Source organism: Pristis pectinata, chromosome 17 (genome assembly GCF_009764475.1).
Source record: "Pristis pectinata isolate sPriPec2 chromosome 17, sPriPec2.1.pri, whole genome shotgun sequence".
In the NCBI taxonomy this organism is placed as follows: domain Eukaryota; kingdom Metazoa; phylum Chordata; class Chondrichthyes; order Rhinopristiformes; family Pristidae; genus Pristis; species Pristis pectinata.
Window position 1 is genome coordinate 33,348,831 of NC_067421.1, and position 26,491 is coordinate 33,375,321.

Genomic DNA, 26,491 nt, shown 5'->3' on the forward strand with positions numbered 1-26,491 from the left:
CTCCTCCTATTCCTACCTTCACTATCACGTGGCACTGGCAGCAATCCCGAGATTGCTACCCTTGAGGTCCTGTTCCTCAATTTTCTGCCTAGCTCCCTGAACTCACTCTTCAGGACCTCATCCCCCTTCCTACCTATGTCATTGGTGCCAATATGGACCACAACTTCTGGCTGCTCTCCCTCCCACTCAAGAATTCTGTGGACCCGATCAGTGACATCCCGGACCCTGGCACCTGGGAGGCAACATACCATCCGGGACTCATGCTCACTGCCACAGAACCTCCTGTCTGTTTCCCTGACTATCGAGTCCCCTATCACTACCGCATGTCTCTTTCCCACCCTTCCCTTCTGAGCAGCAGTACCAGTCCCAGTGCCAGAGACCTGGTAACTGCAGCTAGGCCCCTGCAGGTCATCCCCCTCAACAGCTTCCAAGGCAGAAAACTTGTTACTGAGGGGAACAGCCTCCGGGGCTCTCTGTCCTGTCTGCCTGCCTGACTTCTTCTTCCTCTTCCCTCCCCTGACAGTCACCATTCTATCTGCCTCCTGAACCTCAGATGTACTTACCCTAAGGGGGGTGACTGTCACCTGATGCACCGTGTCTACATAACTGTCTCCCTTCACATCTGTAAAACTGAGTATTAAAAATCGTACCTAATTTACTAACACTCGGCAGCTGCATCATCGACCCTTGATCACATGGCTTTTTCTGAATAGTTCAACTGCTCATAAAGGGGCAATTTACTGCTTTATCTGAGCAGCTAGACAGATGCTTGGGACCATCTTTGAATATTCAATGTTCATTTTGCTTCAGGATTCTTGGAATAATCAAATCATAATCTCTTACCTTCCCACACAAGTAAACAAGGTTTGTATCTGGATCATAGAAAGGTAGAAGCACACCATTGCTGGTGTCCATTTCATGCTGGGCGATGCTTTCAACACTTCCCTGGAAGAAAAGCTCAGAATCAGTAAAGGCTGTGTACACAAGTGAAAAATATACTAACAACTTACTGTTCTCTTCTCCCACCCCGAAAACATTAAGCAGCAAGGGAGTTGTGGTTATGTCCCCATCATTACCAAAGCAGCTGGAGATGTGCTCCAAGGGCTGCAACCCAAAGCATGAATGATACCAAGGTTTGTAAAGTTGCAGTTTTAGACAGTTATGAACCGGTCCTGAATGGAAACGTAGCACATAACAAAAATGCAAATTTTTGTTTTGAATGTTTTAATTCACTCCATTCTCTATTTCAGGGAAAGAACAATTTCCAAATTGTGTGCTTTAAGAAATGCTTCCTAACATCAAATTGGTTCTATCAGAATGTACAGATAAAGTGTAAGCGTGTGGCATTAGTAATCTGGAGGCCTGAATAATCTTCCAGACACACAAGTTTAAATCTCACCAATGACAAGCGGAAGATTTAAATTTAGTTGATTAAATGTGGAATAACATGCCGAACCAGAAAGCTACTGGAATTGCCACAAGAACCCATTGGTTCAGTTGCTCTCCACAATCCTGGCCTATATGACCCTGGACCTAAAACAATAAGGTTGACTTTCAAATGCCTTCTGAAATGATGCGCAAGCCAATCAGCTGCAAAGAAATTAGAAGTGGGCAAGCAATGCATAAAAAGAAGTGCCAGCTGCCAAAAACACGCTGACTGGTGTCACAAGTCATTAAAAAAAAGACTTCAGACAAAATAAAATTAAATTTTGAAGCAGAGATAACTGAAAATATGACAATTGAATTGACTTATACATTACTATGAATAAAAAAGCACCCGTGTCCTCAAGCCATTGGATGAAATGTGGTAATAGCCAGTTTAAAAGTTATGAAGTGTACTGGTATACAAACATCATTTGGGAGTGTGTCAGCAGTGAAAGGTTTTACAGACCTACATAAACCCTGCAGTTCAATAAATGTTTAAAGGCAGATTAGTGCCACACAGTGGACAGGCATAATAAAACAGTACATATGTACAGGATGCCTTTGAAAGAAAATCTTGCACATTAGAAGTGGAAAATTACATAGAGCAATGAGGAACAGCAGAGTTCAATCCCAGAATGTGCGCGACAGAGACAGAGCTGTGCAATGACCAAATTAGCCTGATGGGTGGATGAGGAGGGATATGGAAACAGGCTAGGTAAATGTGCTTAGGTCATCCCATCTGTGGAGAATGTGGCAATATCCAATGGGGTTGAGCCAAGTTGTTTGTTTCCATGGTGCAACATATATTCAAAGTATAATCTTCAAAAGCAACCCTGAGACTTTAATAATTACAGTTTAACTCAATTCCCAAACCACTGCATCAGCATTACTGTTGCTCTGGACTGTTTATATAGACAAGGCAGGAAACAGAGGTTCTGACCATCATTTTCCAATCTTCTATGGCCACAGGCATGATGCCAGATGACTGTTAATGTAGCATTGTTGGTTCTAAATTGAGCAAGAGATCAAGTGGTGGACAAATTAGTGGAAAAATCTGTGTAACAAAAATCATTTAGAAAAGATTGCATGGGTTTAAGGGGAAGTGCTGTAAAAAGAAACCTAGTCATAGAGCTATACAGCATGGAAACAGGCCCTTCGGCCCAACTTGTCCATGCCAACCAAGTTTCCTATCTAACCTCATCCCATTTGCCTGTGTTTTGCCATATCCCTCTAAACCTTTCCTCTCCATGTCTTTTAAATGTAATTAACTTGATTTAATTTTGTTTAATAGGTTTATGAGAGAAGAACACTTTATAAGAGCACAGCCAACTCAAAGATCCCACCCCCCCCACCCCCCCAGACATTCCCCCAGCCCCCATTGGGCAGAAGATACAAAAGCCTGAAAGCACATACCACCAGGCTCAAAGACAGCTTCTATCCTGCTGCTCTAAGACTATTGAACAGTCCCCAGTACAATAAGATGGACTTGTGACGTCACAAATCTACCCCACAATGATCATTAATGAGTCACACTACACTAACATCTGATTCATAGGTCCAGCTGTACATCCTGTTAAAGAGCCTCTAATTGAAGCAAACTTCACACAGTACTGACAACTGGCAAGCTGCATTATGCATCTGTGTATCATTTTATTCTAAAAAAACAAAGAACACTGGAGAAAAAGCAGGAGAATTTCATTCTACTTCACTCGAGCAACATATCACAAACAGTTAAACATTGAACGTCTATACTCACTATACTCCACAGTGCAAGCTGCCGCTCACTCATACGACTGAAGCCAGTGGTGAAGATGTTCCCATTCGCCAAGAACACTGCTCTCATGGGCCGTGCTCCTTCATGAGCTTTGATCTCCTGGAGTTGTTCAGGGAAGGAAGGAATTACAAAAAAAAATCTTTCATTTTAATAGAAAATAAAAACAAAGAACTCCTTGCCGCATTTTAAGTCCGCATCAATTCCTTCAATTCCACGGCTTAAAAAAAACTTTTGACCTGCAGTTATTTAAACAGGAATTGCTAGGAAACACTTCTTCTGTGCCCATGCCATGTTTCCCTATCAAGATCAGAACATCATGTGTACCTTTGGGATGGTCTGCATAAACAATGTGATAGAGGGTCATTTGGCAAATTGGGTCCAAAATTGACTTTGGGATAGGAGGCAGAGGATGATGAATCAATAAGGATTGTTCTTGCAATTGTATACCTATGACCTGGGATCAGTCTTGGATCCTTGCTGTTTGTTATATACATTTATGATCTGCATGTGAATATATGAAACCTGATTAGTACGGTCACTGATGACTTGAGAATAGATGGTGATGTTGATAGTTAGGAGGTAGTCTTTGGCTACATTGACACCAATGAATTGCTAACACAGGTAGAGCAATGGTAGATGGAATTTAATCCTGAAAGGTGTGAAGTGATGCATTTTGTGTGGACTAACAAGGCTGGATCTGCACAATAGGAGGAACTGAGGAACAGAATGACCTTGATTTCCTTTTCAAGGATCTCTGAAGGCAGCAGCACAAGTAGATAAGGTGGCTAAGGCAACATAAAGGATACTTGCCTTCATTAGCCAGGTCATAGAGTGGAAAAGCAGTGAGGTTATGATACAAATATACAAAATATTAATTAGGCCACAGCTAGAATACTGTGCGAAGTTTTGGTCACAACATTATAGGAAGGATGTGATTGCATTTGAGTGGATGCAGAGGAGATTCACCACAGTGTTGCCTGGAATGGAGCATTTCAACTATGAGAGAGACTGGAAAGGCAGAGAAGGTAGAGGTCTGGGGTGGGGGAGCGAACCTGATTGAGAATACAAAATTATAAAGGGCACAGTGTAGACAGTGAGAAACTTCTCACTTAGCGAAGATGTTTATAACCAGAAGGCATAAGTTTAAGGTAAGGAATAGGGAATTTAGTGGTAATTTGAGGAGGAATTTTTTTTTACCCAGAGGGTGGTTGGAAACTGGAACGCACTGCCTGAGAGGGTTCGTGAAGCCAGGTATGTATTTAGACGAGCACTTGAAACATCATGGCACAGAAAGCTATGAGCTGAGTGCTAGAAAATGGAACCAGCAAAGATAGCTACTTGATGGCAGGCATGGACCCAAAAGTCTTTTTACTGGTGTTTAGCTATGAAATTAACATGTTCCTAACACACCATCTTACGTGCTCCTTTCAGCTTCAGTGTAGTAAAATAAAACCATCTGTCATGGGTCAAACTCAAAGCCAAAGATTTTCAAAACCATGACCTCAATGCTATGATTCTCATCTTCCTCAGTTATCCATTCTTCTTTTAATCTGTACATCAAAACATCTAAATCACTGCTTTTTCATGCATCCACTCATTTCTCACAGTCCTCAATCTAATGACCCACAGGAACAGAGAAAATATTTTTTTTCCACGAAATGTTAAGTGCTGCAATTTAATTTAATGCAATTATGGTTTCATAAAGTTACTGCTTACATTGGATTCAGTGTGCTGCCTCAAGCATTGAACACCATTGGTCATAGAGTCACACAGCATGGAAACAGGCCCTTCAGCCCAACTGGTCCATGCCGATCAACGTTCCCATCTGAGCTGGTCCCATCTGTCTGCATTTCGCCCATATTCCTCTAAACCTTTTCAATCCATGTACCTGCCCAAGTATCTTTTAAATGTTGTTAACATACCTGCCTCAACCACTTCCTCTGGCAGCTCACTCCATACACCGACCACTCTCTGGGTGACAAAGTTGCTCCTCAGGTTCCTAATAAATCTTTCCCCCCTCACATTAAACTTATGCCCTCTAGTTCTTGATTCCCAAAACCTGGAAAAAAGACTGTGTGCATTCACCCGATCCATGCCCTTTATAATTTTATACACCACTATAAGATTGCCCTTATTTTCTTATGCTCCAATGAAAAAAGTCCCAACCTGCTCAACCTCTCTCCATAACTCAGTCCCTGGAGTCTTGGCAACATCCTTGTAAATCTCCTCTGCACTCTTTCCAGCTTAATGGCATCTTTCCAAAACCAAACACAACATTCCAAATGTTGCCTCACCAATGTCTTGCACAACTGCTACATAACATCCCAGCTTCTACACTTATTGCCTTGACTGACGAAAGCCAGCGTGCCAAAAGTCTTCTTCACCAGCCTGTCTACCTGCAATGCCACTTCCAGGGAAACATATACTACTACGTTCCTCTGTTCTACAACACTCCAATACTTTACCGTTCACTGTGAAAGTCCTACCCTCATTTGTCCTCCCAAAATGCAACACTGTGCACTTATCTGAATTAAACTTCATTTGCCATTCCTCGGCCTACTTACCCAGCTGATCAAGGTCTCTCAGTAAATCCTGATAACCATCTTCACTGTCAACGACACCACCTATTTTAGTGTCATCTGCAAACTTACTAACCATGCCTTGTACATCCTCATCCAAATCATTGATGTACAAGTACCAATGGGCCTAGCACTGACCCGAGACACACACTAGTCACGGGCCTCCAGTCTGAAAACAACCATCCACTGTCACCCTCTGCTTCCTACCATCAAGCCAATTGTGTATCCTATTAGCAAGCTCTCCCTGGATCCTATGTGATCTAACTTTCCATAGCAGCCTACCATGTGGAACCTTATCAAAGGCCTTACTGAAGTGATCTACAGAATTGTTCTTTTACTGAAGGGAATATTAAAGCACTCACAGTAATAACTTCCTCTTTTCGTGGATCAATCACCCTTAAATTCTTGTCTTTGCACGTAGTGCAGAGTAGACTGCCGTTGCGGTTCCAGGATGTGCTGAAGATCATATCTGGGTGCATATCAAGTGTTATCATGGGTTCGGCTGTTCCCACATTCCAGATGAATATGATATTGTCCAATCCTAAACAGATTGCATATAATAAATTAACACGAGGCATTCATCTTTTCCTCAGGATGTCCCAAAGTACATTTACACCAATTGAAACACTCAAGTAAGTATTAGGAATCTATGCTGTTGGCAGTCTATCACTGTAACCCATTTTCAGATTGACAGCAATTCTTCAACATATGGTTAAAGGAGCTTGCAAACTCCCAAGATGAATGTGCACTTTTACATTATACTCACTTCCCATTTACTTCCCAAACATTGACGTTATCAGAATTCAAGTGCTCTCGTCTTAGTTTTGTAGCATACGAAATAAACTCAGTTTTGATACATCAGTTAGTCTTCTGTGGTGCTCTACATGTAGGGTCAAGTCAAATGCACCCTTGAGGTAAAACAGAATATAAGGGAGAGGGGAAAGTAAGCGGACCAATACCCACTTTACAGCACATTCAATTCCTAATTTTTACTTTTATATCATTAAGAAAAGTTACAACATTAGCCAGCGGAGACAATGAGATATTACGAGATTATTTGCAGGACACGTTGAAGAAATGGGAAATTCCAAGTTGCCACAGCGTCTCCAAGACAGGAGAGTACAACAATCAAATTGAAGGGTCTCCAACCTGAAATGTTAATGGTTTCTCTTCCCACAGATGCAGCCTGACCTGCTGAGTATTTCCAGCATCTTCTGTTTTTGTTTTACAACCATCAAATGTTTTGTTTACTAGGTAGCTTAAATGCAAGTATGAACACAAGAAATTATGATGGAAAAATTGATAGAAATATAGAAAAAGCTTGAGGCTTTGTTGATAACAAACGAATACTTCCCTCCCCCCAATGTACTTATAATGTACTTATTTACTTATTTCCTGATGTACTTATTACCTGCCCGGGTGACCTGGTGCTGCTTCACATCTGCAATTTTTAAATGTAATGAAGAAAACAAAAAACTTGGGTGTGTTCAGCCTGGATTACATTCACCCACTGTAGCAATAGTAGGATACCAAACAGCATGATACATGCACAAATAAAACTTTGCTGCTGATGCAGATCTGCTTCTGTGGAAGCAACAATCTGCTGGAGGATTGAGCAGCATCTTTGGGGGGGGGGGGTGGAGTGAGGGAGGTGGAGAGAGGAAGGTATGTCAATGTTTCCTGATGCGGGATTTTGCCTAAATTTCTCAATCCTCTTCTCAGCTTCCACCCCCCACGCCCCCCCCCCCCTCCTCCCCCCCCCCCCCCCCCCCCCCCCCCCCCCCCCCACCCCCCCCCCCCCCCCCCCCCCCCCCCCCCCCCACCAACAGATGATTCCTCCAAAGATAGTTTGTTGCTCTAGATTCCAACATCTGCAGTCTCTTGTAACTGTTCCTGTGGAAAATGACTTCAGTCAAAAACTTGAAGTGGAATTTGAAGTATTTTTTTAAGATAATTTTTCTTTTCACTGTGTTTAATCTTTTGTTTTTGTTAAAATCACAACCTGAAAACAGAGTCACTAAATGTAATGCCTATGATGTAGTCAATGCTAACCAAAGATTGGGAAAAAAAAATGCTCTCAAGTATGGTGAAAAGCAAGTATCAGTTTGTTCTGCAGCAACTCCTCCTTCCATCTGTTCATGATCATCTGCTTAGGGAATCTGACAGATGGTTAGATTATAACTGTGTTTAACTGGCTTGTGGTACAAGTTATAAAATTGGTTTCCAAACTGCCTAGTTTTATAGTTCAGGATAGACTGCAGGACAATGGCAGAATGAAGGACCTCTGGGATACCAAACTTTTACTGAATATATTTCTACAAAATTAAAATTTATACCAAAGCTGTATGGCATTTAGAACATAAAGAAGTAGACCCAAAAGTAGTCCACTTGGCTGATTTTGCTCTTCACTATCCTGCCTGATCTCCAATTCATTTGGTGTCCAAAACATTCTCAGTCTTAGCCTCAATATAAGCAATAACTGATTATCCATAGCACTCAGAGGCTGAGTTTTCCAGAAGCTTACAACCCAAGAAATTTCTTTTCATTTCAATCCTGAATAGTTGATCCCTTAGCCTTGGTAACATGTTTTAACATAAGTTTGATGTACGAGAAGCAGACTTGAAAATTAAAGGCATATCAGTTCAACTTTGTGCTACGGTTACAGGTGCTCTTTAAGGGATAGAGCAACTTGGGCATTTGACCAGAGCACGTACATGTATCTGCTTTTTCATGTTATTTTAATCAGGATGACTGAAAATGGAGACAAATTGATGAGAGGGTCTGAGACCTGTTAATAGCCAGGAAAGGAAATATGACCGGATCAGTGCCCATTGTTAGTAATACCTCCGACCCAGACTTCAAACACTGTAGTCGTCAAGGCTCCTTGCAGTACGGTCCTTGGTGTCAATCAACAGGAAGCACATTTAAATCCTGATATTTCAAATGCATTTCCCACTCTATCATTCATCTTCAACCAGTGGATAAACAAGCAGATCTGACATTCAAGAAGTCAAATTCAGTTCATTTGAGACTTCTATTTTCATTTCCGTGGCACAGATGATGTTTTTCAGATCTCTGATTGTGTCATCCAGTATTGGTACACATGATAGCTCTGTGATTCCACTTCTGTAGTGCATGGCAATGGGATTCACGTGGTTATTCTCCATGGACTTGATAGACCCATTCCTCCCTTCTGTGCCATAACAATCCTATGACTCCGCATGAAACTCCCCCAGCAGAAGCCACAGTTGACAGTGTTTTAAACACCAACATTCAAGGCAAGGCAGAATCAAAGACTGGTTGGGTGAACTATCCCTACCAGTCTCATTTGAATTTGCAGAATAAGAATTCAGAGTTGGGACATAATTTTCTTCAAGTACCCTGCAGATCAGAACTGCCCTATCAAGTATGCAAACATAAACACACCAAATGGCATGCAACTCTGGGATTCCAACGAGCAAGCAAACCTAGGAACACACAAAGAATGTTCCAATCTGAATGACTCAAACTCATTTGGTTACAAGTTGTACCTAACATCTTGTACTTTTACATTTTGGACTGCAGCAGTCAACAGTGGCCAACTACAAAAAAAATGTGCCTGTGATACAGTATAGTGGCTGAATGATCCACGTAAATGGTCAGAGACAGACAATCAAATTAATGATTCCTTTCCACTCACACCCACCTCCATCACCAAAGCCAGTTCATTTCTGCTACCTAATTAATATCCATATTACATTCTAGCTGAGACCACAGCCCTCCAGCTAGATAAACACAGGTCTTTCTAACAGCTATGGTCTAATGCTGCATTTAATGCAGTAAGCAAAAAGGAAAAACAATACAAATAAGAATGCCTCCATACGTGGTTAAGGATCTACAAACATGACTCACTGTACAATTCTTTGCAGAGCACATCCTTTGCCAATATCAATGCATTGTAAACTTTGTAAGTCAGGTTATAGCTAATCAGACAGTGAATTCTAAAAGCTTGTTTTGAAGTTTACTTCAAATGTCATTTAAAAAGCCAGGCTTTCTCTTGCTCACATACTTGTCCTAAAACCAGAAATAACCAAGTCAGGCTGGTCAAAACAAATCAATGTTTTTAAATGAGAATAGACCTTCTATGTAGGTTTCATGCATCAGTTTTAGACACTGCTGGAAATGCTAAAACGCTTTGGGGTATTTAAGGAAACAATATCGTTCATAATAATCATCATTTCGACCCCAAGACAAACTGTCATATAAAATCATATCAGATTTTTAAAAAATCATATCTTCTAAAACCTGACACCATCACCCATTCATCTTCCTTGAAACTAGATGGTGAGCATCAGGGAGGCTGGTATGGGGATAACACTGCACAAACCTGCCCTCATCCAATGTACATGCATGCATAGCCCAGAGTCACACTAGATCGCATACCAGGATTCACTCCTTTCTCCTCAGGCACTGCCTCAGGATCGAGGATAACTTGCTTCCACTCCAATTTTGAGAGTTCTGAGGTAATTGAAGCCAATGTGGAACTGCAGACTCTTCCACAGGTGGGGCAAGAATTGCCTGATGGGAGAACCTTGTGTTTAGTTTGGGAGCTGGTGTCACCTTCTGTCATTTACACAGGGCTTTGTGTACTCCTGATGCATGGATTCTCGGTTCTCAATACCATCGTTCCAAGAGTCAGTGGCTATTGCATTTATTTAGCACATGTTTGAATCTTTTCCTTTGTCAGCTTCTTCTTGTGACAGAGCTTGAAATGGGAGTGTCTGTCTGGGTGTGAGGCATGCAAATGATGTAGCCTTCCCAAAGGAGGCGACCGAGTGTAATCTGGACAAAGCTGACCTGGGAGAGGACACCATTGTTGGTTTGCTTCAGCTTCCAGTGAATTTGGAGGATTAAAAGAAGACAACATTAATGGTACCTTTCAAGTGCCCAGTGTAGGTAGTTCAGGTCTCAGAAGCAAATAGAAGGGCAGGGATCACTTCTGCCCTATACACCATGAGCTTTATGCCAAGTCTGAGATCCTGATCTTCAAACAGGCTTGTCCTCCATTGACCAAAGGCTGTGGTGTGAAGGAGATGGTGAATTTCATCACCTGCATTGAGACATGGTAAGCTACATACGTTTTGCAAGGCAGTTTTGTGCAACTGCATCATTTGGTAGAGGACCTCTGTTCTTGCTAAGGCTGAGTGCAAGGCTCATCCTCTCCTCGTACACTTCAGTGAATGAGTCACATTCACCCCCGAACAGAGGGCAATGACCTTGATTGCACCACACAAAACAGCTGTGATCAGATCAACACAATCAGTACAGATCATGAGTCTAATCTGGTACCTATCCCATCCAGATGGCTAAACATTGCAGCATTTACAGAGAAGCAACTGAGGTATGAGGTTAAGCTGTTGTTTAGAGGCACAGCTTTCAGAAAAGTCACCAGAGAACTTCTCTGGAGATTTTGTTTTTATAAACAGCTTTTATCCACCACTTCTTAGACAATATACTTGAAAAGAATTTAAATGTGACTACTGCATGCTTCTAAGAATTATAATTTTGACCATCAAAAACCCCTCTCCTTTAATGAGATTCATAGATTTTAGAAATCTTTGGTATTATTTAAGACCTCATTTAACACTTGATTAGCAAAATCCTGCAATGGCACACTTTGGTGTATTGAAGTAAATTTGCTGAAGTTCTTTGAGGATATAACAAACAGAGTTGAAACAGGGAAATCTGTAGATATAATCTAATTAGATTTGATAAGGCACCACAGAAAAGGCTAATACACAAGACAAAAGCTTACAGTATTGGGAAAAATGTGCTCATGTGAATTGAAGTTGGTGCGGTAACCTAAAAGGGTCTTTTTGAGTGTGGAAAATTGTAACTAGAGGAGTGCCACAAGTATCAGTCCTTGGCCTTCAACTATTTGTTAGCTATATTAGTGACTTGGAAAAATGGAAGGTATCCAGATTTGCTGATAACACAAAACTACGTTGAAAGGCATATTGTAATGGCTCTGCAACAGGATATAGATAGGTCAAGTGTGTGGACAAAACCTTGGAGTTTAATGTAGGAAAGTGCAAGGCCATGCCCTTCAGCAAGAGAAAGAGGAAGAGGCACATTTATCTAAATGGCCAGAGAGAGCAAATGAATGGAGTACTGAGGGACCTAGGTGTTCTATCTGTAAAACAAGTTACCATCAAGTGCAGCAAGTAATTGTGGCAAATGGCATATTGGCCTTTAATGCTTAGGGGCTGGAATTTAAAAGTAAAGGAGTATTGTTACAATTGTACAGAGTACTGGCAAGGTTGCACCTGGAGTACTGTGTACTCTTTTGGTTCCCTTATTTAAGGAAAGATACATCAGCACTGGAAGCAGTCCCGAAGAGATTCACTGTTAATTCCTGGAATGAGAGGGGTAGTCCTATCACGAATGGCTAAAAAATGTTGGACCTGCAAGGACAAACCAGAAAACTACAGGCCGGTCAGCCTGACGTCAGTAGTGGGGAGTTACTGGAGGGAATTCTGATGGACAGCATCTACCAGCATTTGGATAGACAAAGTCCGATTAGGAAGAGTCAGCCTGGCTTTGTGCATGAAAAGTCGTGCTTGACGAACGTTTTAGTGTTTTTTTTGAAGAGGTAACCAGAATGGTAGATGAGGGTAGGGCAGTGGATGTTGTCTATTTGGACTATAGCAAGGCTTTCTACAAGGTTCTGCATGGTAGGCTGGTCTGGAAGGTTAGGTCCCATGGAATCCAGGGAGAGCTAGTTAGGTGGATTCAAAATTGACTCGGAGGTAGGAAGCAGAGGGTGGTGGTTGAAGGTTGTTTCTCGGAATGGAGGCCGGTGACTAGTGGTGTGCTGCCGGGGTCGGTGTTGGGACCCTAGTTATTTGTTATTTATATAAATGATTTGAATGCGAATGCACAAGGGTTGCAGATAACATGAAATCAGGTGTTGTTGATAGTGGAGAAGGTTATTGTAGATCACGGGGATCTTGATCAGTTAGGGAAGTGGGCCGAGGAGTGGCAAATGGATTTCAAATCAGACAAGTGTGAGGTGATGCGTCTGAGAAAGTCAAACCAGTGTAGGACTTGTACTATGAATGGTAGGGGACTAGGGACTGTAATGGAACAGAGAGACCTAGGAGCATAAGTGCATAGTTCATTGAAAGCTGTGTCACAGGTAGACACAGTGGTTAAAAAAAATGCATTTACCACACTGGCCTTCATCAGTCAGGGCACTGAGTATAGGAGTTGGGACATTATGTTGCGGTTGTACAAGTCCTTGGTGAGGCCACACTTGGGAGTACTGTGTACAGTTTTGGTCACCCTGTTATAGGAAAGATGAGGTTAACCCGGAAAGAGTGCAGAAAAGATTTACGAGGATGTTGTCAGGACCAGAGGGCCTGGGTAAAGGGAGAGGCTGGCCAGGCTAGGTCTATGTTCCTTGGAGCGTAGGAGAATGAGGGGTGATCTTAGAGGTTTATAAAATCATGAGGGGCATAAATAAGGTGGATGGTAGCAGTCTTTTCCCCAGGGTAAGAGAGTCCAAAACTATGGAGCATAGATTTAGGGTGAGAGGGGAAAGATTTAAAAGGGACTTGAGGGGCAACTTTTTCATGAAGAGGGTGCTGAGTATATGGAACGAACTGCCAGAGGAAGTGGTTGAGGCAGGTACAATAGTATAATTTAAGCAGCACTTGGGATAGATACATGCAAGGGTGTGCCTTAGTGGGATAAGGGCCGAACGCATGAAATTGGGACTAGATGGGTGGGCACCATGGTCGGCATGGAGTCTTTGGGCAGAAGGGCCTGTATCCATGCTGTACTGCTCTATGACCCTAATCTGTATTCTTTGGCAGTTGGAATGAGGGATGAACTTTCATGCAGGAAAGTCTCAGGACTTGTTGATTTCACTCAGCAGGACCCTACAATTGGCACATCTGCAAATTGTTATTAGCTAATTAGATAATTGACACAGCCAATAAAAAGAAGTCAGGGTCAAGCAGAGCAGCCAATGAGTGAACAATATAAGAGTGGGGAAGCTGAGGCTTTGGTATGAAGAGGTGGAATAAGTGGCCTAAGTTTGGAGAGTGAAAGCAGCTCTTTAGGAAAAGAGGCTTCAGAGAGAAGGCATAGGTAAGAACAGAAGGTTTTTATTTCATATTGTTGTTATTATTGATTGAGCTTTGGTGAGCAGAGGCTAAAGGTGAGGTTCAGGTAAGGTTTTTTCCCCTCCCTCTCATTCCACAGTTAGAGTGGTGAAATGGAAGTCAGGGTAGTGGTATGCTCCTTTTGTAGGATGTGGGAGGTCAGGGAGACCTCCCTGATGACTACACCTGTGAGAAGTGCATCTGGCTGCAGCTCCTTACTGACCACTTTAGGAAAATGGAGCTGGATGAACTCTGGATCATTTGGGAAACTGAGGAGATAACAAGTCTATTGTTTTGAATACTGGGGTGGGGGGAGGAGAACTGACTGCCGATGAGAATGAGACTCCCGGGTGGTATGTTGCCTCCCAGGTGCCAGGGTCAAAGATGTCTCTGATAGTCCTCAATACTCTTGAGGGGGAGCAACCAGAAGTTGTAGTCCACATCAGAACCATGACATCAGCAGGAAGGGTGACTAGGTTCTGCAAAGTGAGTTCAGGGAGGTTGGTGCTAAGTTAAAAGACAGGACCTCCAGGATGGTGATCTTGGGATTGCTACCCATGCCATGTGTTAATGAGGCAAGAAATAGGAAGATAGTCCAGTTTAATATGTGGTTAAGGAGATGGTACAGCAGGGAGGGCTTCAGATTTGCTAGTGCTGCTTTGGGGGGGGGGGGGGGGGTGGTGGTGGGAACTGGAGTGGTAGGGCAGCAAGTGGAGTGACTCTGGGGAAAATAGATGTAAAGCCTACAAATAAAGACAGCCATTGGTTAATGACCATGGTGGGACTAATGTTCTAAGATGAGTCTACTTCACTGCAAGGAGTATTGTAGGTAAGGCAGAAGAACTTGGAGCATGACTTGGCACATGAAATTATAATGTTGTAGCCATTAGTGAGACTTGGTTGGAGGAGGGGCAGGACTGGCAGCATCAATGTTCTGATATTTTAAACATGGGGGAGGGGTAGCAGTACACGTCAGGGAAAATGCCACAGTGCTCAGAGGACACACTGTAGGGCTCATCTACTGAGGCAATATGAGTGGAATTGAGGAATAAGAAAGGGATGACCACATTAGACTACTTTATAGACTTCCCAATAGTCAGCAGGATTTAGAGGAAAATATTTGTAGAGATGGCAGACTTCCAAGAAAAATAAGGTCACAATAGGTGACTTTAACTTTCCACATATTGACTGGGACTCCCATACTGTAAAGGGATTTGATGGGATAGAGTTTGTCGAATGTGCTCAGCAAAGTTTCCTCAATCACTACGTAGAGGTTCCAACTAGAGAGTGATACTGAATCTCCTCTTGGGGAACAAGACTGGGCAGGTGACAAGTGTCTAGGGAAACACTTTGGATCTAGTGATCATAATTCCATTGGTTTCAAGATAATTATGGAGAAGGATAGGACTGGTCCTCTGGTTGAGATTCTAAATTGGACTAAGGCCAATTTTGATGGCTTCAGAAGGAATCAGGCAGGCATGGATTGGGATAGGCTGTTTTCTGACAAGTACTTGGAGGCATAGATTGGGATAGGCTGTTTTCTGACACAGAAGTACTTGGTAAGTGGGAGGCTTTCAAAAGTGAAATATTAAGAGTACAGAAACTGTTCCTGTTAGAATAAAAGGCAAGGCTAATGGGTTTAGGGAACCTTGGTTATAGAGAGATTGAAGACCTGGTAAAGAAAAGGGAGGTGCATATCAGGTATCAGCAGTTAGGATCAAATGAGGTGCTTGAGTATAAGAAAGCAAGAGAACACAAGAGGTCAGGAGGGCAAAAAGGACAGGAGGTTACTCTGGTAGACAGGATGAAAGAATCCCAAGGGTTTCTATCTCTATATTAAGAGCAAAAGGGTGGCAAGGGACAAAATTGGTCCTCTTGAAGATCAGTGTGGTTATCTATGCATGGAGCTGAAAGCAATGGGGGATATCTTAAATGAATTTTTTGCATCTGTATTTACTCTGGAGACGGACACAGACTATAGAACTGACTAAAGAGCAGAGGGGTCATGGACTGGATCTGGACTACATTAGAGGTGCTGGCATATTACCTTGAAATGAATTAAAGTGGATAAATCCCCAGGGCCAGACAAGATGTCCCCCTCTGACCTTGGAGATTAGTGCAGAAATTACAGGGGCCCTGGCAGTGATACTTAAGACATCCTTTGCCATGGGTAAGGTGCTGGAGGAACACTAATGTTGTTCAACAAAGGCTCTAAGAATAAGCTGGGAATTTATAGGCTGGAGAGCCTGACATCAGTTGTGGGTAAACTATTGGAAGGTATTCTAAGGGACAGGATATACAAGTATTTGGAATGACAGGGCCTGATTAGGGATAGTCAACATGGCTGTGTGTGTGGCAGGTCACATCTAACCAACCTGGTTTTCAAGGAGGTTACTAAGAAGATCAATGAGGGAAAGGCAGTGAATGTTGACTACATGGATTTTAGCAAGGCCTTTGACAAAGTTCTGCATGGGAGGCTGGTCCAGAAGGTTAAGTTGCTTGGTATTCAGGATGAAGTAGCCAATTGGATTCAACATTGGCTTAGCAGGAGAAGCCAGAGTGGTAGTAGATGGTTGTCTCTCTGACTGGAGGCCTGTGACTAGTGGTGTGCTGCAGGGATCTGCTGGGTATGTTGTTTATCATTTGTATTAATGATCTAGATGATAATGTGATAAACTAGATCAGCAAATTTGCAGATGACACCAAGATTGGGGGGTGTAGTGGACAGCGAGGAAGGCTATCAATGCTTGCAACATGATCTTGACCAGCTAGGAAAATGGGCTGAAAAATGGCAGATGGAATTTAATGCAGACAAGTGTGAAGTGATGCACTTTGAGGACAAACCAGGGTAAGACTTGCACAGTGACTGGTGGGGCTCTGAGTTGTGCAGTAGAACAAAGGGACCTGGAAATGCAGATCTATAGTTCTTTGAAAATGGTGTCATGGGTAGATAGGGTCAAAGAGCTTTTGGCATTTTGGCCTTGATAAATCAGGGTATTGAGTAGAGGAGTTAAGATGTTGGTGAGGCAAAGTTTAGTGTTGTGTGCCATTCTGGTCACCTGCCTACAGGAAATTTATAAGCTTGAAAGTTCAGAAAACTTAAAGATATTGCTGGGATGGAGGACCTGAGTTATAGGGAAAGGTTGAATAGGTTAGGACTTTATTCCCTGGAGTACAGGAAAACTTGTAGAGATACAAAATTGAGGGGTATAGATAGGGGGAAAGTCTGCATGCATTCACCCTAAGGTTGGCTGAGACTAGAACTAGAGGACATTGTTTTAGGATGAAAGGTGAAATAATTAAGGGGAAACTTTTCACTTGGGTGGTGTAAGTGTGGAATGAGCTCCCAGCAGAAGTGGTAGATGCAGGTTCAATTGTAACATTTGAGAAGTTTGGATAGGTACATGGATGGGAGGGTCTTGGAAGGCTACAGTTCAGGTGCAGGTAGATGGGACTAGGTAGAAGATCAGGTCAGCATGGACTGAAGGGCCTGTTTCTATGCTGTAGTACTCTCAGACTTTATAACTTATTGAAACAAGATTTAAGGGGCCAAGACGAGGTGTATGTTGCAGAATTTCTTCACTGGGAGGATGATTAATATCTGGAACCTTCCACCCCAGATGGTGGTGAATTGCTGGAACTTTCTACTGCAGGGTTATGGAGGTCATACCACCAGAGATATTTAAGGAGGAGCTAAGTAAACTTTTGAAAGCTTGGAATTGAGGGTTATGTGGAACTGGCACAAGTTGTTGAAGTCCGGGCAGATCAGCCATGACCATACCAAGTGGTCTACTCCTATCTTCCATGTATTCTTGTGTGCTGCGCGCTCAAACACCACCCCAATTCTTTTTTGAAAGAAAACTAAATGGGAAATTTCTTGGAAATTCTTGGACTTTTAATGGAATGTAGAAGTAATGTATCTCGTATCAATACTTACACTGAGCAATCTCTTGGGCAATTGAGGCTGCTTTAATAAAATGAAATGTCCAATAACTTGGTTTTGCTCCTATCCAGGGGAATGTTTTTTGTTTAAAGAATCATTATCTCCCAGAACTGAATTACAAGAAACTTGAGTAATAGATTCATAGGCAACAACTAATCTATCTTCTCTTGTCAAAGATAAGGGAACAAACTGTTACAAGAATTCCTTTAAACAATTATAAAGTGCTTGAAAACAGAAACAAAAGTTATCTTTATTACATTCTGGGTTGGCATAATGCATAGCTTCAAGCCCAGAAGAGATCAGTATAGATTTTTAATCCAGAAGTGCTGGAATGCTCAGATGTACTTAAAAGGGAGCTGGGTATTTGTAACCAATAAGGTCCTGGTGCAGCTGTGTTTTACCTGAGATTAGCCAAGTGGATTGAAACAGTCTTTTGGTCAAGAACATCTCTATTTCACTCGGCATATTAAATACTCTTAGTGATTTTAAAGTTTAGAGAAACAAAAGCTCTAAAGCATTAGAATCAGTCAATATTTAAGCAAAAGATTAATAAAACACCCTTGCTTTCAAGTTAGTAATCAGTAAAGGGTTTGGTGGTGGGAATGGGGTGGTTAAGGAGGCTGGAACAGATGTTATTGCTCCTGCTTCTACTGAGATAAGGCGAGGCCCAGTACTCTGCATGCATTTCACCTGCAAATTACCTCTAGCCCCATGTTAGGGTCCCAGAGCAAATTCTGATCTCACCTGCACTGAGGAGAACATTGCGTGCTGTTGGATGCCAAGATACAATCCCAACTCTTCTGGAGTGTCCTTCCAAGGTGACAACTGGTTCAGTGATGGGAAGTGTCAGTCCATTCTCTGGGATCTGCCAAATCTATCCACAGGAGACAAATTATATTATTAAATTGGATCACAAACAAAGGCTTTGGACAGCTTCAAAACATGCTACTCACATTCATTAATTCTGAGCAAATTCACCAACCAGGGAAAATATACTGAACTACAGCTTCTCTCGATACCACTAGGGGTATCATCAAGTTTAAGCATAGATTGTACATTGCAAAACAAGTTTCCTTCTATATTCCCCTGTGCTGTCACCAAATGTCAGGAATGTTAGATAATCTAGAAAATTATTTAAATGCCAGACCTACATTGACACCAAAGAACCCAGTGTGAGCCCAGTGGACTGAGTTAGAAACATCAGCAGAAGCTTAAATTACTGCAGAAGGTACAAGAAAAAAATGCAGGAATATTAATAGTTTCAGTTGATAATTAAGAAAAAAGCTGAATAGGTTAGATCAATTTTTCTATTAAAAGCTACAAGTTAAAGATTTTCCAAATGCTGAAAGGAGCAGAAAAGGTATCAAGCTGTGCTGACATACTGCAGCCATGGGTAACTGGTCAGCGAGTTAAATAGTAATCAAGTGGGCTATTTTGCCTGGAATGTGTCTTGTGACTGAGTTTTGAGCTGGAATTATGTAAACAAAAGCATTCCAGTAAACTCCAGATTTGTACCTTGTGGAAGGTTTGGGAGGCACAAGGTAAGCCACTTACTGCAGGCCAGTTCTAACAGCTGCAGCATTCCTGTGGATTCTCCAGTTGAGCTTCTGGTCAGTGGTGAGCTCCAGTATGTTGGCTGTGATGGCACTGAATCCTAAACTCAGGTGGGTCGGGTCTCAATTTTTTATTTGCCAGATAATGACAAAGCAAACAAGTTCTAGCCTGTTATCCAAGTCCTGTTGCATGTAGGCATGGACAGTATATCACAGGCTGTAACAGTATGGAGAGAAAATTGACTTGGAAGTGAAAGTTACCCAAACATAAAAATTAGGCGGCCACTTGGTCCCTTCAAGACTGCTCCACCATTAAGATCATTTTTGATCTTATTGTAACCTCAACTCTGCATTCCCTTCATACCCTTGCTCATCTAAAATCCATTTACTTCTGCCTGAAGTTCCAAAGGTTCCCCTAAAAAGCATTAAAATGAGCAAGTGGTTATTGTTTTAAAAAGTGACTCCTGACTTTTGATGCTTCCCACAAGAGCAAATGTCCCCTCTACATCCTTGCTATCAAAACCCTCTCTTCAATCAAATTTCCTTTCACTGTTCTAGATTCCAGCAAATGCAAGCTTAACCTATTTAACCACTCCCCCCCCCCCCCCCCCCCCCCCCCCCCCCCCCCCCCCCCCCCCCCCCCCCCCCCCACAGAAACTCTCACCAGGTATCCATTTAGTAAACCTTCCCTCAACCATTTCCAATGTTGTAACATCTTTAGTAACAACAATCTTACACAGGACACCAGATGTGGTCTCACCAGTGCCTCCCAACTGAAGCACTTCTGCATTCAGCTTCCCTCACAACAGTAGCCATCCTGTTGGCTTTCCTATTTGTAGTATCAGCATACTATCTCCTCTTGCAAATAGTGTACCAGGACACTAGGATCTCTGAGCTCTGCAACCCCTCACTATTTAGGTAATGCTTTTCTTCTCTTCCCCCCCCCCCCCCCCCCCACTCATTCAACCTATATCCCTTTGTAGCCTCCTTGTCCTCTTCACAATTTGCTTTCCTTTCTCCCTTTTTGTCATCAGCAAACTTAGCACCCATACCTTCAGTGCCTTCATCTATCAATTATATAAACTGTAAATAATCCAAGGCCCTAGTACTGATCCCTGTGGCACACCAGAGGCCCATTTATGCTACTTTCTCATTAGCCAGCAAATCTCTCCATGCCAACATTACCTCCAACACCAGGAGCTTATTCTTTCTGCAATAACCTTTGATGCAGCACCACCCTATCAAATGCCTCTTGAAAATCTAAGTGATGGTAAGTCCACTGATTCCTCTTTATTCACAGCTTTTGCAATTTAGAGTCAGACTTTTTCCTGTAGAACTTGAATAAATTGCTCAGTGATTTCTTTCACATTGACTTTGCTTAATTACCTTTAATATTTAAAGTGCCTTGCTATAATGTCATGAATACCTATTTCTAACATTTTCCCTAACTTGCATGCAATTTCCCATTTTGTCTCTTAAAGGGTGTCGGTATTTGCTATTTAGTCTTGCTATTCACCTTTATTTCTGGCTAACTTTGCCTAGTATGCTAATTCTCCCTTAATCTTTTAGTTGCTTTTCTGAAAAAATATTCAGTTCCCCTTTAACTTTCCACCTTTTTTATGCACTATGCAGGAAAGCATGTAGAGTAAGTGGAGCTCCCTCAGTCAGTACTTGGACCACTGCTTTGACTAGACTAGGGCATACTGGTATATTAACCAAATTTGTAGGTGATACAAAACTAGGAGCCATAGTGAATGAATTTAAGGAAGAAAGAAGAAACTTATTTTAAGCATGAGTTGAGGGGCTGTGGAATACACTAGTTTGTACACTACATTACCATTTCTGATGCCAGTCCTGTACTGAAATTAGATGGGTAAACAGATGGGCAATAAATATTAGAACATGCTGTGCATGTGTGATTGAGCATTACTCTTATGGAAGGTGAATAGTATAATAACTGGGACAAACATTTTCAGTGTTGTAACTTGTATGTAACAATAGCTTCCAACAGCAGATGGCAGTCATGCAATAACATATGAGAGCTGAATTTCATACAATGAAGCCCTAAGAATTTGGTCCATGTTCTTACTAATTTACATACATCAAAGTGCAGATAACCTAGAAAACCAAGATGTTGTAACAGTACAAAAATACTCCAAACAAGTGCAAATGACAGTCACCTTGGCTCATGCAATAGACTGTACCTGGCCAAAGGCTATTATTTCTGCTGATAATCACCATATCAGCTCAAAAGCTACGTTCCACACATTTCTCCAGGTGTCCAATGTAATCTCTTACTCAAATGTGCACAAGCATCTATATAAAAGGACAGTAGGTGAATATTCAGATAAGTTGGGTGGACATTTGGAGCAGAAAACAATGGATTCATAAAAAAATAATCCAGGGGTTACATCCCAACAAGTATGCCAACTAACCAGATGAATTCTTAAAATGGCCTATTTTTATTCAACACAAATCAAGTGAATAAGTCATTTCTATCACCCACTGAATTAGGCAAAACCCTAATCACTACAATTTAGAAACACTGAACACCTTGCACGAAAATGCATTTTGTTTTCTTTGTTGTGTTCTTGTAAAAGTTGTGTATAATTTAATTTTTTTCTTGTGAATGATGCTGTGCCTAAGATGCTGCTGCAAGTAAGTTTTTCTTTGCACTTGTGCAAATGACAAACTTTGACCAATTCTCAAGATACTCCAAGCTATTGCAACAGATTAACCAGTTACTGTATTAGTACTTTGTTTCCAATGATTGATTGTGCAAACATGTAGAGTTATCACAGAAGCCAGAATTTATCATACCCTCAAATACAGCAAGCCCCTTCAGTGACAAGTCTCTACTGGCTCTGGATGATTGAGTCTCCAAATTAGCTGACTTTGATCTTTGACAACTTAAGCAACATATTCAGTTGGTTTAGCTGTATAATTTAACTTTTACTATTCACAACTGCATATTAGGAATTGCATAAGGCAAATCTAGAAAAAGGGCCAGAGAATCTACTTCTAACTAACAGAAACACAAATTTTGAGAGTGGCCGAACACACATTTAAAACCATTTCCCATTCAATTAATCTAGTTTGGACATATTAGTAGGGTTAACTTCCATTAACAATGGTGATTTCTAACTCTCGCATGAATCACCATCAAGATGTAGAAATCAATTATGCATAGGTGGCAAAATATGCCAAGCTTGCTTTTTACATCTGTCACTTTTCTATCTTCTGGAAAAGTGACTGCATTGTGCCAGATAAAAAGGGAAGACACGTGTCACCAGTTATTCCCAAACTCAAAGCCTAATGCTGCTATCACCAGCAAAGAACGCTTAAACAAATTGCACAGACTTTATTCCAATTTTCTGCATTCATTTAAAACCAGATTATATTTTTACACAAATTACATGGCATTTTCAAACTATTAGTTTACAATAACCAGGCACTAAACACTGGCTAGATCTACCCAAGTGAATACTCACTCCTTTAAAGACTATTTTTCAGGAACAGTGCCTTTGTAGCTCAATGCAAAGGCCAAGAGTAGTGTGTAAAGGGTGAGGAGTCCTGCCAATATAGCTGAAAGCTGGTACCAACTAGTGGATACGTTAAGTTGGGGAAAATAAGTCTAACCTTATTAAATTTTCATAAAGTTCCATTTTGGCTTTCTGATCACAAGGGGGATAAAAACAATGTCATAACTCGTATCCTAGCACATGATCCTTTGAGACACCAAACCTGCAGATGTTAAGCAAAAATAACTTGCTCATCTATCTCCATATTAAAGTAGTGGATAATTTTTAGCTGTGGTAAGCCCATGGAACCTCAGGCAGGGGCAGTTAAACCCTAACATGATCAAATCAGCATGTTTTTTTTAAAAAAAAGCACAGTATTTTCAAAACCATTTTGTAGTGATTCCCAAACAAAAGTCCCAGACAATCCTTCCTTTTTGAATTTTCAAATAGCTTTTAAGCTGGGAACCATCAAAATTCTCAGATTGAAATTAGAGTTGCAAACCCAAATGGTAAAGCCTGTGTAATGAACACATCAAACTACAAACACATGCTAGCATTTAAAACACTGGAATTCCTAAGCAGTGATGAAACCAGCTGCTAACACAATAGGAAACAGATTCTGGATCATCAGAGTCCAGGGGTCTGACAGAACTGCTCTGCTCTGTATCTGGACATTGAAAGAAAAGCCAGCACTAGTCAGAACTTAAATATAATTGTCGACAGAGTGGGCCAGAATTAAGTGGATATAAGTATGTGTGAGATGATAACTCAAGTGACTGTCTGATGTTTTGATCATGCTCATCCAGAATTTACTTTGAGGAAGATGAGTGCTCAAGATGGACTTTCAGAAACCCACACTATGTAATGTGCCAAGTCTTGCTCAGGTTACAAACCAGAGTGCTATGACTGTGATACATTCTTTAGGGAGAAAGTTATGATTCAAACCATTCAGTTGAAAGGTCCAAAAATACAAGGCTAGACTATTAAGATTAAAACCAAATGTCAGTAAACACAGGCAACACAATTAATGAGTGAAAGCAAGGAATTTAGAAGATGAGAACACATTAAGCTAACATATAATTGTGTTTACAGAAATGGAGTAGGGGATTGATAGTTGTGAACTCAAGTTATTGGAGGCATAGATGTCTATAATCTAATCATTTTCTCACCAAATGTGGCAGAGAGCAATTCATTAAAGTAAAATAAAGATCCTGTGAACAGCAGAAGAATATGGTTTAGATATTCAAAGTGGATTGAATGGAGATAAATGGAATACAACTTGGGATCAACAAGCCCAGTTGATTGGTGGCCTTGTCTGCATAGCTCAGTCACTAAAATCCACACACTGAACTTTCTGATATCAAACAGAATCATACATGTTGAGCATACAAAACCACTTTCACTACCCCAGTAATCAACTAAAGCACACTGCTAGCGGAGCTCCAAAAACTTCAAATAGGAAAGTTGATTCTATAACTGCAGACTTAAACACCAAATTCTTAAAACTTGATATCATTAAACAAGGAATTCTTTGAACCTTTGGAGCAAAACAAGTAGATTGGGAAAGGTGTATGGAAAGTTTTGCAGCATAATGTTTTTATAGTGACACTGATGTTACTAGAAGCCAATGAAAACATTCATTCACAATCACGAGTAGAATGGTGTGCCTCAGCCACAGCATTGCTAAACCCTCAGCATATGTGGAGAGAATGCTGGACCCTCTTGACAAGCTGGCTGGATTTTAGTAAAGATTGATCATGTGTTACAATTTAGTCAACCTTGGTTATAACATTGAAAAGAGCACTGACAACCCTCTATGATCCATGGTAGATCTAATTAGAATCTATTTGTTTCCTTCAGCATGACCATTTGTCTTCTGCTATTCAAACTCAAATTCAGTTGAGAGGGAAAATGAAAAGTTACCCAGATGTCACAAGTTGACTTGAATCCACTTGGCTCATGCTCCCAGTTTCATCAACTAGTTTGGTTTTGATTTCTGTGGGGGTGCACCTGACCTTCACTCAGCAGCACTGTTTGTATTAACAATCCTCCAAACACAAAATAATCACCTATAGCAAGTAAAACTGCAGCACTGCTGGGAGGGACCTTAAGACTATTGATGTACAGAGAGACCTTTGGGTGCAAGTCCATAGCTCCTTGGAAGTGGTGACACAGGTGGATAGAGTAGTGAAAAAGATACTTGGTATGCTTGCCTTCATAGGCCAATACAGTGAGTATAAGAGTTAGAATGTCATGTTGCAGTTGTACGAAACATTGGTTAGGCTGCACTTAAGAGTATTGTGTACAATTTTGGTTGCCACACTGCAGGAAGGATGTGGTAGCAATTCAGAAAACACAGAAGAGATCCTCCATGTCTGGAATGGAGGGCTGTAGTTATAAAGAGATTGGATGGGCTGGGTTCATTCTCACTGGAATGTAGGAGACTGAAGGGTGACCTTAGAGGTTTATAAAATTAAGGGGCATAAATAGGATGGCTAGATAGAATCTTTTTCCCAGGGCAGTGGTGTCTAGACCTAGAAGATACAGGTTTAAGGTGAAGAGTGAAAAAATTTAAAGGAAATCTGAGGGGTTAGTTTTTCCACACAGGGTAGTGAATATTTGGAACGAGCTGCCAGAGGAGGTCGTGGAGGCAGATACAATTATAACAACTAAAAAGCATTTGGACTGGGCACTTGAACAGGAGAGGAGCAGAGGGATAGGGGACTAATGTGGGCAAATGCAATTAGCATAGATAGGGATCACATTTAACATGGACGGAGTGGGCTGAAAGGGTCGGTTCTGTGCTGCGTGTTTCTATGATTCACTTGGTATAAATCATTACTTCACAATGCTTTTTCCACTTATCAGACTTAGGCTCAATGTTAAATGATCTGCCAAATTTTGTTTAAATATCTTATTCCATCCAAGTCTGCCAAAGAGGCAGCTTTGGTTCTAAAGTGCTTGTGAATGGCAGGGAGGCCATCCATTTTTTGTTAGACTTGCTGCCATTCAGCAGTCTTCAGGTCCAGTTGACATTGCTGTGGAACAAGCAGCATGTTTTGGGGATGACATCTGCAAATATGTAAGGTATAATGATACTCTACTCTGACTACAGCTGTGCACAACCTCAACACAAAGCTTGACTGCTCATTAAAAACGTCAGTTTGCTCCCTTAAGATGAATTTCAGTGTATCTTATGTTTGAGGAGCAGTTTTAACATAGCAAAACATTCAAAGGCACTTCAGAAGAACATTATCATTTTACAGAGAGCTACATATTGAAGTATTAGAATAAATTGGTCAGTGATAGGTTTTGAATGAAGTCTGAGGGGGAGATGAACTCAGTTTAGGGAAATGTGCTATTTAATAGACAAAGCATTAAATAGACAAGACCATGGAGTTAATGTTTCTGGAGTGGAAATCAGGAACAAGGCAGAATTTAGAAAATGGTGGTTTAGGAGGGTGGGAAGCAAAGGGGTAAATACATTTAAAGTGGGGTGACACTGATGCCTTTGAACAGTACAGTGCATGATCAGGTCACCATGCCCTT

At 41.4% G+C, this 26,491-nt stretch overlaps 1 protein-coding gene across 1 annotated transcript in view; it reads right to left on the reverse strand.

The window, feature by feature from the left end:
* Positions 1 to 26,491, reverse strand: part of LOC127579273 (coronin-1C-like) — a 112,733-nt gene that overhangs the window by 17,800 nt on the left and 68,442 nt on the right. The window contains exons 4-7 of the mRNA XM_052031952.1: positions 18,613 to 18,742; positions 6,141 to 6,319; positions 3,182 to 3,298; positions 844 to 945 (exon numbers count right to left, since the gene is read on the reverse strand). Coding sequence (XP_051887912.1) covers positions 844 to 945; positions 3,182 to 3,298; positions 6,141 to 6,319; positions 18,613 to 18,742 — 528 coding nt within the window. The remainder of the gene's footprint in view (positions 1 to 843; positions 946 to 3,181; positions 3,299 to 6,140; positions 6,320 to 18,612; positions 18,743 to 26,491) is intronic.